General features: G+C 39.6%; 1 protein-coding gene across 2 annotated transcripts in view; it reads right to left on the reverse strand.

Moving 5' to 3' along the window:
* Positions 1–14,154, reverse strand: part of LOC110027044 (tubulin-folding cofactor D-like) — a 35,090-nt gene that overhangs the window by 4,235 nt on the left and 16,701 nt on the right. The window contains exons 4-7 of one of the 2 annotated variants that reach the window (XM_020728311.1): positions 9,585–9,761; positions 9,275–9,466; positions 2,054–2,170; positions 1,750–1,854 (exon numbers count right to left, since the gene is read on the reverse strand). In XM_020728311.1, coding sequence (XP_020583970.1) covers positions 1,750–1,854; positions 2,054–2,170; positions 9,275–9,466; positions 9,585–9,761 — 591 coding nt within the window. The remainder of the gene's footprint in view (positions 1–1,749; positions 1,855–2,053; positions 2,171–9,274; positions 9,467–9,584; positions 9,762–14,154) is intronic. The other variant, XM_020728312.1, reaches the window with a different exon arrangement.

Below are 14,154 nucleotides of genomic sequence, written 5' to 3' on the forward strand. Positions count from 1 at the left end.
ACTATTAGACTGTTCTATGGCATTTTTATCTTCAATCAATTGTGTTAATTCCATAGTTTTCCCCAATCATCGCAATCTCAACAGACAAAACGCTACTCAAATCTCTGACTTCACCTCATTCATGATGTTTCTTTCCAACACTACTTCTGATATCCCACTCAAACACTCTGATAACATATCAAATTTCTCATTATAATTCATGATAGACCCTTTTTGAACCAAAGCAATAACTGCTCGTGTAAAATTCACTTCTTGTGTGGTTCTGAAAATCTCCAACATTCGATCTTTGAATTTTTTCCATGTTCTGATTGGTTGAAATTGTTTTCTCAATTGATACCACACAAGAGCCTTGTCTTCCAAACAAAGGGTACTGTAGGTGAGTTGTGGGCTGGAAAGTGATTGGCAAGTCATGCGTGTTGCTGGAAGGGATCCAGAGAAATCAGGGTTGGTGGCCTGCTAAGAAGAATCAGAAGTGAGTCACGACTGCTGGGAGGAGCTGGATGAGCCACTAGGAGGTGTTGGAGAGGACGGAAAACGGCTGGAAGGGATCTGGTGGGAGGGAGCAGTAAGGCTGACAGCTGCTGGAAGATGTGGATGAGGTCGGTGGCGTGCCTTGAAAGGCAGAGAGGAGTTGGTGACAGCGCGAAAGTGGGGGGAACGATGGAGATAGTCACCACCTCGAACGAGTTATAGCCGGAGACCCTTCTCGTCGTCGGATACAGTCCTCGAAAGGGAAAACTCCCAAAATCAATAAAAAAGCTACATAACCTAGGCAACACCACAACTATATATAACATGTATTAGTAACTAGATTAGGTAATGATTAGAATAAGAAAGAAACTGTAAAAGAAGAAATAGAAAAGGCATGGAGTAGAATAGGTAAAGGGTCGACCAGTCCAGCAAAATTGGACTAAACTTCCCTGGAGTTGGTTCAGTCGGCCCCCATTCAGAGCTTTACGTCACGTCTCCATAAGGCTTGCACATCAAAAGGCACTAGCGCAGTTAGATGCAACCCTTTGTGGGGGTACTACCCATCGTGGTTCCCAATTTTAAGCAGAAATCCTTCGAATCAATCTTATCCAACCCTGAATCACACTTCATACCATGTTGTCTATTGTCGCTTGATCCAGTCGTTCGTACGTAGCACTATTCCTTCCTAATGTTGTTGCTCGCCTCCTAAGGCAGGCGATGACAGGTTTGCGTGAAACTCTATGATCTACTTCATCATTTCTTCTAGGGCCTTGAATCTCCCCTCCATGGACGAGAATCGTCCCTCCATGAGCAAGAAACACTCATCCGTTTCAGATATGATTTGACTCGCCTCTAAAATATAAAACGCTGGCATGAATATGGACGCAACACGGCACAAGGCTTTGGCTTGGTGATTAAACAAAATAGTAGTTATAATATAGTTTAACATATTTCTATTTAAATAAAATATTAATCCAAGTGTTAGATCTCCTTTCTCTCTCAAAAAAAAAGTATAACTCCAGCTCCCATAGGTGAAACATAAGTTGAAGTTTAGATAATACCGGGCACCCCAATAATGCATCAAACAAAAAACTAGTTCGGTGCCAATTTCTTAATCCTCTAACATTCTAGAAAATCACATCTTGAAACAATTTAAAGTTCGCACATGGAAATATCAAATAGATAACTACAGTAATGCTAAAAGGCTCAGCCCATAAAAGTTGAACCGCTTCATGAGGAATGAAGATTACATGCATGTTCACTAATAAAAGAACTCACCTTTATTATTAAAGGAACTACTTTAGGAAAGCTAACCGGCAGCAATAAACCTCTTCGACCAAATTCCGCTAAAGCCAAGCAACCTCCATGCCATGATCCATCTCCCTTCAAAAGTCAAATTAATAGGCAAATGGATCATTAAATTGAGTGATAATAAAATAAAATTAGAAGAGAAGATGACAAAAAAAAATTAGAAGAGCAACTTCCGCCCATCTTTACATTGGCTTTCCATGCACAAATTATATGAACCAAAAGCCATGATTATACACTTTATAATATTAGGATGTGACTGGTCCTGCCATACCTCACCAGGGGAAAATAGCTCTAATATGGAAGACAACACTTCCTCTGCGAGTGTAGATGTTAAGCATGCAGTAATTCGGCCAATACCTTTGGCAGCAGACCATCGCACGACAGTGTCCTACATGATTTAATTACTATTAGATACCTATAAGCATACTACAAATCAAACGCAACACATGCGCCTACAAAAAATTTTGCCCTCATGTTATCATCAGAGAACATTAACATGAAAGCCTGGTAAAGAAGCAAGCTATCGAACACAGAGAACATAAACAGTGTAGTATGCATTAGATGCTGGGATAGGCACGGAAAAAATTATTTCTGCATTATCTTAACGTAAAACAGATGCAAAATTTACACTGTCTTGTACTCTGGCCTAAAATTAACTACCCTCGTTTCAATACTGGGACAGGTTCGGAAAAAAATATTAAGATAAATGCAGCTTTAATGATACAACTGATAGATTGTGCTCATGTTATGGGTGTATAACAATATAAGTCATTAAATTTAAAAATAAAGACAGCTAAATTTTTGTTCCACCATTAAGTTAAAAATACATTTATTGGTCGTGATAAAACCAATGTTTTATGGATTAAATACAACGTGCATGCATATTATCTTTAAAATTCTGAACTACTATAACTTAGAAAAGTAATTATCCATTGAGTTTGCTATTTATTTAACCCTTATAATTGACAATCACTTTCAGGAAATTCATCATAATTAAATTGATGAAAGAAGAGTGTAAATTTAAGCAGAAGAAAAACAATAGGAGATAAATATTTCAATAAATACATGCATCAATTTGTATTTTGCAAATTTATGATTTTATAAGAAATGCAATGTATCTTACGAATTTCTTATAAATAAATCTTATGATTTAGTTGGCCCTTTTAAGATGGGAGGACTATATGTTTCAAATTATTCGACAGATTTTAGAAATACTTGTGACGTAAATTGAATCGTCTATTCCCATCATGATATTCCAAATTTTCGAATTGAATCGTGCTAAAAAATAACTTGTGAAGCGCGCTCCAACCAAAAGTGTCTGTGATGATGTGATGATACGAGAACCATATGCGAAAGGAAGAGAATTTGGCAAGAAATGTTAGTGATGCTAGAAAGATATCTTATAGCATTTTTAACTTCAAGATAAGCATATTTTTTTTAGAAATAGGTTGTACACCCTTGATGTTCGCTACAGGAGATTATCTTGCTTAAACTTCATGATGGAAGTCCTACAGATATACTGGGTGAGAGATGTTAAAAATTGTATATAGTTTAGAGTCTTATTTGTAAATACAAAATATAGATGTCAAGGATTTTATTTGTATAGAAAGTTGTAAGGCTATATATAAGCTAAAGCTTTTCATGAATAGTAGAGATTTCTTTGAGCAAAAATATTTCAATTTGGTATCAAAGCTCTTAACCTACTGCCTCCCACACGCCTGCCGCTAGATACAAAGAACTTTGTGTTGTCCTCGCTTTGTGTTGTCCTCGCTAGCCTCGACTAGTTGTCCTCGAAATCACGAAGCAGCAGCGATGAACGATCTAGGTTCGCAAAGCAGCCGCGAAGAGTACGATCGGAGCAGCGTCGTCTTAGTGAAGCAGCCGCGATCTCTAACACCGGCATCATCTTGGCAAAACAGTCGCGATCATAGCTAACAGAGGAGGCTTTGGCTTCAAACAGGGAGGCGGGAGCAGCTTAGGTGGTCTTCATAGGCAGCAGTCAGTGTGGTTTTGCTTGAAACTCAGGAATGAGGAAGGCAGAGGAACAGGGCCTTGATTCTGGAGTTGGACTCGACAACAAAGAGGCGAAGGATCGAAATGGTTGTTGTTTTGAGTGCGGGACAGAGGGGGAGCGATAGGCAGCAGTCAGTGTGGTTTTGCTTGAGACTCGGAAATGAGGAAGGCAGAGGAATAGGGCCTTGATTCTGGAGTTGGACTCGACAACAAGGAGGCGAAGGATCGAAGTGGTTGTTGTTTTGAGTGCGGGACAGAGGGGGAGCGGCTTCGTGCGAGCTAAGGCAAAGTGGATCGCATGAACTTGCAGGAAGAAAGTCATGTGTGATCTATGTGACCTGTGTGATCTAGACTTGGTACTTGTGATTAAAAATGTCTGGAGACGGAGATAGTGCAAAAGGTAAGGGATTGAAACTTTTGGGGAAGAAGGTTCCTGAAGTTCTAAAAATCTTGGTCGGGCTCATACAGGGAGCTAACATCTTGATGGAGAAGTAGGACACCTGAGCATTAGATCGACAGATGCTACAAGTATGGAGAAGTAGGACACCTGAGCAAGGCTTGTTCAAAGCCACCCAAGAAGAGAGATACGAGTGGACGTGGATAGTTTAGAGACCGTGGTCGTAATCGTGGGAGTTAAAAGGGTGAAAGAGGGGGCTACAGATCAAATCTGATGACAACAGAGAATGAGGGAGAGAAAGGGGTGATCTTTACCGATAATGATCACGAGCTTCTAGAGATGTTGAAGAGAAAACAGAGAGCAACAAGTAATGTGACTAAGGATGCATCCACCTTATCGACATCAAAAGGGAACATTGCTACTTACACTAAGGCAAAGGTACTCATCATACAAATGCTCTTGCCTCCATATCCTCCATAAGACAATTAGAATGGATAGTAGATTCTGGTGCATCTCGACATGTGACAGGTAACGTTAGTGAGTTCGCTTCCTATACTCATCTAATAGTTTCAGAGAGCATTCAAAACACTAATTGTACAATACAGTTTGTGGTTGGTAAGAGTACAGTGAGATGTACCAATTCTATAAATTTGTTCAATATTTTGCATGCTTCTTTCTTTTTAGTGAACATTTTATCCATGTCATTACTCTTCAATTAAACGTGTTGTTTCCTTTGATAATCCTGAAGTGATCTTTCAAGAGAAGTGAACTGGCCGGAGATTGGGACTGGCATGTGGCATAGTGGACTCTGGTTTTGGGTAGAGGGGGGATGGACTTGGCACTGGCATCCATGGTATAAAGAGTATTGGAGTAGGAGGATCTAGGAGAAATGCAGAGGATGTGTTGCTGCTACATCACAGGAACATGAGACGCCCTTTGTTTAGTCTTTTGAGTCATTCGTGATTGTTTTTGCATGAAAAGTCAAATAAACAAAAACTTGTGTTTGATGCATGTGAGTTTGGTAAGCATACCAGAAACTCTTATGTCAATTCTAGTAAAAGGAGTTCTTGTGCTTTTGATATAGTGCATTCAGATGTATGGGGACCTTATTCTACAATTTCGATGAATGACTATAAACATTTTGTGACTTTTATTGGTTGTTTTTCTCGTGTTAATTGGTTATATCTGATAAGAAACAAAAGTGATTATTTGTTTTAAAAACTTTCACAAGGGAATTAAGATTCGATACGGTGCAGTGGTGAAGGTATTAAGGTCTGATATGGGACAGAGTATACTAATAAGGCATTTGGGGAGAATATGTTAGCCCAGGGGATACAGCATCAAATCACATGTTCATAGACATCGAGACAAAACAGAGTAACAAAACGAAAGAACAGACACCTTCTAGAGATAATTCGAAGCATGATGATCTCGATGAATATCCCAAAGCACTTGTGGGGGCAAGCAGTTTTGACAGCCGCTCAATTGATCAATAGAATACTTTCAAGAGTGTCGAAGTGGCAATTTTCTTGTGAGTTGTTGAAATGAGATAATGGCGAGATCCTCTCATTGAGGTATTTGGTTGTGTATGTTTCGTGAAGGACAATAAACCATCAATAAGGAACTGGATCTAAGAGCTGTGAAGTACGTTTTTGTGGGTTATTCTGCTACTTAGAAGTTTTATTTTTTGTTTGAGCCCAATAGAGAAAAGAATTTGTGAGTATAGATATCAATTTTAGAAAATTCAAACCATACTATTCCTTGAAGGCGACCTCAACCTTTGGTTACTAGTCAGATAATAGAGTTATTAGTCGAGAGGGGAGAGTAGTGATGGTGAGAGATTGGTAGATGTGGGAACGATGTCTTGTCCCATTATGTGGGAAGGCTTGTCCCATTATGTGGGAAGGAGGAAGGATCAAAAGAGGAAGAGTCGATCCCTGAGGAAAATGAGCCTGAAAGGATGAAATTCAAGCTCAAAGGGACCTAAGGGTGTATATAATGAAAAAACAAAATAAGGGAACAGTGACTCCCGTGCCACTCACGCCAACAAGCCCCGTATCTTGGTCTAACCCAACTCTTAAGACACCTATATCATCCACCTCATAATCCGATTACACGGGTGGATATGATTCCTCTCCCTTTTTCTCCCACTCTCATGACTTTAAGGATGACCTCTCGCAGAAATGCAGGTCATTCCCATGATTGTTTCAGTTTCTCACATGACATTGCTCAGTTTGTCTCATACATGATTGTTTCAGTTTCTCACATGACATTGCTAAGTTTGTCTCATACTATAACAAATCACCTATATATGGGACATTCATTGCATCTTTGGACAGTCTCTATATCCAAGTGTTGGCAGATAGCTAAGGAGGATCCAAAGTAAAAAGTTATTGTATTGGAGGAATTTGATGCTCTTGATAAGAACAAGAAGTGGGAGCTCACATTGCTACCAACGGGAAAAAAGGCAGCGGGTGCAAATGGCACTTCACAGTGAAACATAACTCAGAATAAAAGATTGATCGCTACAAAGCACGGTTTGTGGCCAAAGAATATAGTTGGCTATGATGAGAAATTTGCATCAGTGGCAAAGATAAGTACAATCAAGACACTTGTCAATTTGGTTGTGAATGGTGGATGAATGTTACACCAACTGTATGTGAAAAATGCATTCTTCATGGGGATCTGCTAAAGGAGGTATAAATTGAGATACCCCTAGGTTTTGACACGAACCAAACATTAGGCAAGGTATGTAGAGTAAGGAAGTCATTGTACGGTTTGAAACAGTCTCCTCAAGCTTGGTTTGATAGGTTCAGGGGAGCAATGGTAGGCACACAGTATTCCTTCAACAACATGGTTGTCACATTATTATTCTTGTTGTGTATGTGGATGAAATGATTGCATTGGTGATGATGAGGGAGAGATTACATAGCTAAAAACAAGTCTGGGCAAAGAGTTTGAGGTGAAGAACCAGGGACAACTTAGATACTTTCTTGGCATTGAGGTGGCTCATGAAGCAGAGGGGATTGTCTATCTCAAAGGAAATATGTGCTAGACTTGCTCACAGACAGGCATGTTAGGATGCAAACCTGCAATTTCAACAATTGATCAGAGGGGAAAATTGAGTGCAGAGACAGGAGAGCTTATTGATCGTGAGAGGTACAAGAAGTTGGTAGGCCGCCTCATCTATCTGAGTCACACCTGTCCAGACATCATTTGTAGTAAGCATGGCGAGTCTCTATATGCATGATCCTAGGAAGGGTCACATGGATGCACTGTATCAGATTCTAAGGTACCTGATGAGTTCACCGGGGAAGGGGTTGATCTTAAAAAAAACTGAGCATTTAGGCATTGAGGGCTACTGTGACTCTGGTTAGGCTAGTCGTGTTGATGACAGGAGGTCCACATCAGAACACAACATGTTTGTAGAAGGAAATTTGGTCTCTTAGAAGAACAAGCAGTCGGTAGTTGTGAGGTCAACGACTGAGGCAGAATACAGGGGTCATGGCCTTGAGAGTTGATGAAATGTTACGATTGAGAGCTCTATTGATAGAGCCTAATGTGGACCAATGAGCTCAAATGAAGTTGAGGTGCGACAACAGGTCAACAATCAGCATTGTCAACAACTCGGTGCAACGCGATAGAACCAAGCATGTGGAGATTGATAAGTTCTTCATCAAGGAGAAGTTGAATAGTGGACTACTGGAGATAAGTCATGTAACTACTAGAGAGCAAGTAGCTGACCGCTTCACCAAGGGACTTAGCTCATTAGATCTATCTAGGTTATGTGACAAGAGGGACATAGTGAATATCTTTTGCCTATCTTGAGGGGGAGCGTTGAGAATTTTATATAGTTTAGGGTCCTATTTGTAAATAAAAAATATAGAAGATGTCAAGGGTTGTATTTGTGTAGAAATTTGTAAGACCATATATAAGCCAAAGTCCTTCATGAATAATAGAGATTTCTTTGAGCAAAAACATTTCAATTAGAGAAGACAATAGTTGTAATATGAGAATACTTTTACCTACCTCTTTTACTAAAAAATTTTGACAAAATTATTACAGTATACCGACTCAGCCATATTGCCAAAGTATGAAGCTAAAGAATGCCAAAAAACAGTGTTGTGCATTCTAATTCTTGAGTCACTAGGGACGGATGTAAATATGGAATTTATTGTAGGTCTCCCAAACACAACAGCATAAATAGTTTATTATACTGGTGGTAGTTTGTTTACCAAAAATGGTGCACGTTCTTCAATTCAACAAGATTATGATGGCCCGCACATTATCAACCTTTACTTCTATGAAATAGTGCTTGACATGGTCCCAAATCTATTGCTTCAAATCATGATGTTCAATTATACAGTTATTTTTAAATGACAATATAGTAAAAAATAAAAAATAAACTTTAATTTAGCTTGGCTGCTCATCCGCAAATAAATAAGCCAGCTTGAATGCTGTCAAACGCAAAAAAAAAAGCAATTTATAATACCCAAAATCAAGAAAAGGTAAAATCAAAATTACTCTTAATAATTCATACCCCAATTTCTGCACATTCTGAAAATGATAAAAAATATTTTGATAGAAGTCAACATTTTATTTCGATATGTGTGTGTGTGTGTGTGTGTTAACTTCAATTGCAGAAGATGCTGAATGAAGATTATATTGTTTTCCTCAACTACATGAGAATCAGAAGAATAATATGGAAATAATTAAGAGGCTGGCAAGGAACCAGCTAAAATCAATGGAAAAACAGCTCCCAAATCAAACCAAATGCCAAATGAGACATTACAAACATGCATAACTTCAAAGATTACATGAATAAAAGAATACAGTTAAACCCAAATTTATGTGATGCGAAGTGACCAAGTAGCTAGCTAAGATGATGAAAAGAGGGCTCCCAAATAGAACCAAATAGCAACTAAGGAAAATTTCAAGGATTTGACGACTAATTAAAAAAAAACGTTGTTATAATGGAGCTATGTCCAAATCTGTGTCAATTCAAAAATTAACAGAACTGACCATACCTGACTACAGAAGAAAAATTAGATTATATGTTAGAAGTTTTCCACTTATTCGTACCGAATCTCTCAAACCTGAGAGTAGTAGTTCAACTATCTCTTCTACGATTTCTGGAACTTCAATATCGTCTTCTCCAAGGATTTCTATACTTGACATGTCAGTGAGATGGACAACTTGTAAACCATTGCTACAGGGATTACTTGTTTCAGTTGCATTCAGAAGAATATTTTGCCCAAGTGAGCTAGTGCTTGCCTGCACAAGAATCATGTACTTTACTGAAAAAAGTCTTCATTTTCAAAATACCAATGTAAGGTATTCCTCAAAAAGATGAAACTGAACTGAGTCTGAGCTCAAGATGAGATGACTGCACCTTATAGCGCCATGCCATGGAGCGATGGGGCAAACATGTAAGCCCAATACGTTGTGATAACTTGATAATATGCTTTCGAAGCAAAGTGTTCCGAGCAGCCACAGCAGACTTCATTAAGTGGGAAATGTTGGTCCAGGTTTTATCGACTGCTTCAAGCAGAATTTTCCGATGCCCAACCTGCACGAGGAAAAATAAAGCAAGGCTTTTTTTTTTAATTAGGGACTAGAACTTAAAATTAAATGTAGGATGGATGTCTGTTTAAAATCAAAATATAGCATAAATTTCAAAAAATAATTAAGTTTCCTTACAAAACTAAAGGCAATTGACAAGTCTATTTTGCCTTGCTGCATAAAAACAAGGAGCAGATCCGCTCCAACCGCCTTATTGCTCCAAAATACAAGAAGAGAAATGGAAATGTAAATTTTGATGTAAATCTTGGTGGTTATCCTCATCAAAGGCCGCCAAGCAATTATCTATTAAAATTTTATTTTTCTTTTTTTAGTCATTTTATTTTGTATTTTTTCTAAGAAACAACAAGTGATAATGGTGAGAAAGAGTTGTATTTTATTCTCTGTTTAAGTTAGTTCCTATGGTTTTAAATGGTTTTAATCTTGAGTCAGCTTGGTTAACTTCTACGGTAGGTTATTCAAATATGTGAATACTGTAGTTCGAGTAGAGTTTTCTGCTATCTGTATTTATTTCCATGGGACCATGGTTGTTGCTTTATTCTGGATGTTTTTCATCGAATAGTGCAAATTTGTCATAACTGGATTTCAGCATTGAGTTTGCTTGTCAGTGGCGGTGGATATTTGACAAGTTAACCCTTCTTGTAGGTAAGTGTACACGAAGTTATGAGATTTTCCTTAACCCTGCAGATTTGCGAGTTTTGTTTCCACGTTGGAGTTGTAAGTTGTTATTACTTATTACAGTAGGTGTGTTAGTGCACTTTTTGAGCCTCTATTATACTCGCGTGATTTTCATATCCGTGGCTGGACTAGTTTAGTGTGCATCTTTAGTCGGATTGGGAATGGAAGCAGTGCAATGGCGCCATTTACATTGGTGCATTTGGTTGGACATAAAATTAAATCAGAAATTTATTCTCATCTCTTTGGGATTATATTAAACCTGAATTAAGATTGTATGCCAACATGAACTCCAAGCAGAAATATTTAGGAGTTACAAAAATTTATTCTCATCTCTTTGCGGCCATCAATGCGTTCAGAGCCGAACACGGATGGGAACCCATGTTTCCCGCGATAGTGGGATCAGATCGTGTGTGATTCATGATAGTTTCCCCGATAAGCATGAACCGAGCGGGTTTCGTCTCGTCTGCGCCGAAACAAGGATTTATTGCCAATTGTTGAAGTTGGTTCTTGTGAGGCCTAAATTTCTTCTATTCCTAAATTAGAATTAGGATTTTTTTTTTTACCTGAGAGACTATTTTTATGTTATTATTTTATGGTGTTAGAGACTTTTATTATAGTGTTTTGTGTTTTGGAGAGTTCATTCTTTGCTTTATGCTCTTTAAAGTGTTATATATTTTCCTTTTGCAATTGGTGCATCTGTATCTTACCCAGGAATAATTGATGGACCCTCCTGAACGTCTGTATATCATCATTTTGTGGTTCCCTCCATTGTTTCAACTGGGGCAGCCATTGAATGATGCTTATCCCCTTCCAAATGTTGCCAACCTCACATATTATAATTCATTTGCTATTCCACAACCAACTCCTCTCTAATTCTATCTCCAAAACACCTCCTAAGAGCACTAGAACAACATCAATTGGTATCAGAGCCTGACAAACCCTAAATTTTTAGGGGTTTGTCCTTCCTACACCTAGAATCCACACAACCAAACCTACCACCGCACCCAAAAAAAAGAAAAATTCTCACATCATCAACTTAGCCCCAACCCAAAACTTTCATTGGAGAACATACATCACATTTTCAAGTAGAAACCCTCAATGAGGTGTCAGGAGCTCACTATGCATAAAATGCAAAGAAAAGCCTTCTAACTTCAACAAAGATTTGTTAGCTTTGAGAGAAGACAAACCGATGAGGTCACCCACAACTACAACAGTGATTCGCCAGATCGAGGGGAGGAAGTCAATCCCTTCCAGCGGGTAGTTTTCAGTGATGAAAAAGCAATACGTCGGCGATTTAGTATGGAAAATCAGGGTACAAGCTAGGACCTTGGAGTGATGTTAGATTTACCGAACATTGATTATTGCATGAATATGGACAAGTGTAACAAGTCTTTGAATACAAAGACATCTGTATGAAAGACATCTGTATGAATTGAGGGTAAAGATAATCGTCATCAAGTTAAAGAAAACTACATCTCTATGGTGGGAAAATTTGAAACGCCTACGCCAACGAGAGGGAAAAAGTTAAATCACAATCTAGTCCAAGATAAAAAGGGAGAAGCAACGTAGGTATCTACTAGTATATGACAACATATTCTTGAGACTTCATCACTTACTAACAAAGGCGTGTAGGGTGCTGGCTGAACCGGCCATGTGTTGGATCGGCCGGCATTCTAAGGGGCGGGAATTACCACCACTTCCCCCTCTCCTTTCCTATTCCACTTCATTCAATAAAGAGTAGAGCTGACTGAACCGGCCATGTGTTGGATCGGCCGACATTCTAAGGGGCGGGAATTACCACCACTTCCCGCTCTCCTTTCCTATTCCACTTCATTCAATAAAGAGTTCTCCTTCCTATTGCATTGCATATCTTATCTACCACCTTCCAATTCTATTCTTTTCCAAATTCCAATCCCTTCCAAATCATAGTGCCAGAATCCATCATATATATGATGTGTTTGCCTAGGGTTAACTAGTTTTAGTTGATTACTGATTTTTGGTTGTTGCTTTTAAAGCATTCTTCTCTTTTGATTGTTGTATCTGACAGCGAGCAGATGCTCCAGCTGTAACTCGACCAAGGTGGTGACCGTCTCGAAGGATCTAGGTGGTGCTCCGGTTGTAGCTCGACCTCGCTGAAATATTTATCTTTGCAACTCCCTTATGCCGCATACCAACCCCTCTTCTAACAGCCGCAAGATCTTCCCTACTACCCTTCCAACAGGCCACACCTCCCCCAGCACTTTTCGGCAATCCCCAGACTCCCCTGCTCCCTTCCAGCATGTCGCACCACCTCAAGCCCCTCCCAGATTGCCTCCAGACTTCCATGCTCCCTTTCAGCAGGCTGCACCCCTTCCAGCCTCTCCCAGGATTATCGTTGGACTCCCACTCTCCTTGTCAGCATGCTGCATCACCTCCAGCTTCTCCCAGGATTGCCTCCTAACTTCCTTGCTCCCTTCTAGTAGTCCGCCTCCCTTTCAGTACCACTCTAGGTTGCCTTCAAACGTCCCTGATCACTCCAACATCGCCAGCCAGCTTCCAACAACCTTCCACCACCACTGCTCTCTGCACTCTCCAGACCCACCGACACCTACTGTTGTGCACCCTGCTAGTAGCCAAACATTATTTTGGCCTCCTCCGGCACTACCGCGCCCCTTCCTTTCTCGTCGGACCTGCCGCCCTTCACAAGGGAGAGTCATTTATGTATTTCCTACCGTTTTATTTCGAGTTGTTTAGTCTTATTTGAGGAGCCATCCTTGTTAGTTGATAGTTTGCATGTTGGTGTTATTTTATGTTGAGAGTCGTCGTTGTAACTTTTTGAATTCAACAATAAAATATTTCGTCGTCTGGTCGTGATTTGAGTGGACTCCAGTATCATTTGTTATTAGAACTAGTTCAACCCTAGCCCTATCCTAAGGTTCCCTAACATCAGCTCTACCCAAGCCACCAAAAGAAAAATTATTTCCCTAATTTTTTTTCCTTGTTTTTCTTCTTTATTCTCTTCTCTTTCTTTACTTTCCTACCATCCAAACTCCTTCCAAGCCAAACCCTACTCATACCGCCACGGAGATACGTATCTGGCCCAATTCAGGACCAGATACAATTAAAGATTCGTTGCATGCAACAGAGACTGTCAGAATCGGACGACAAGACCCAGAGAAGATTACCCTCGACTCCGATTGAGAGAGTCGAAGGGGAGACAAGGATGAAGAATTGAATCCGTTTTACAGAGAAGATAACAACGACGAGGAATACTGACCACGTCGCTTCAGAATTCAATATCAAAAGAGAAAGAGAGAGGAGCCCACATATGGAGGACAAAAGGACTATGGTCTCAAAGTGGATTTGCCAGAGTTTAATGGAGCATGAATCCGGTTGATATTGTCGATTGGCTACAATTAGTGGAGTGAATTTTTGAATATAAGTATGTGTCTAAGGATAAAAAGTTGACCGCCATCAAGTTAAAAAAGAGAGGCTCTTTGTGGTGGGAGAACTTACAGACACAGGAAAAGTGAAGATAGTGATAAGATCACCAAGTGGTAGAAGATAAAGAAAGCGATGCAGAGGAAATACCTCCCACCTCATTATCACCGGGATATGTTTATGAGGCTCCACCATCTGCAGCCGAGAAACCTATCAGTAGAGGAGTTCACGATGCAGGTTGATCAGTTGCAGATGAGCTGTGATTAGGTCGAGCCAAAGGAACA

Source organism: Phalaenopsis equestris, unplaced genomic scaffold (genome assembly GCF_001263595.1).
Source record: "Phalaenopsis equestris unplaced genomic scaffold, ASM126359v1 Scaffold000413, whole genome shotgun sequence".
In the NCBI taxonomy this organism is placed as follows: Eukaryota; Viridiplantae; Streptophyta; class Magnoliopsida; order Asparagales; family Orchidaceae; genus Phalaenopsis; species Phalaenopsis equestris.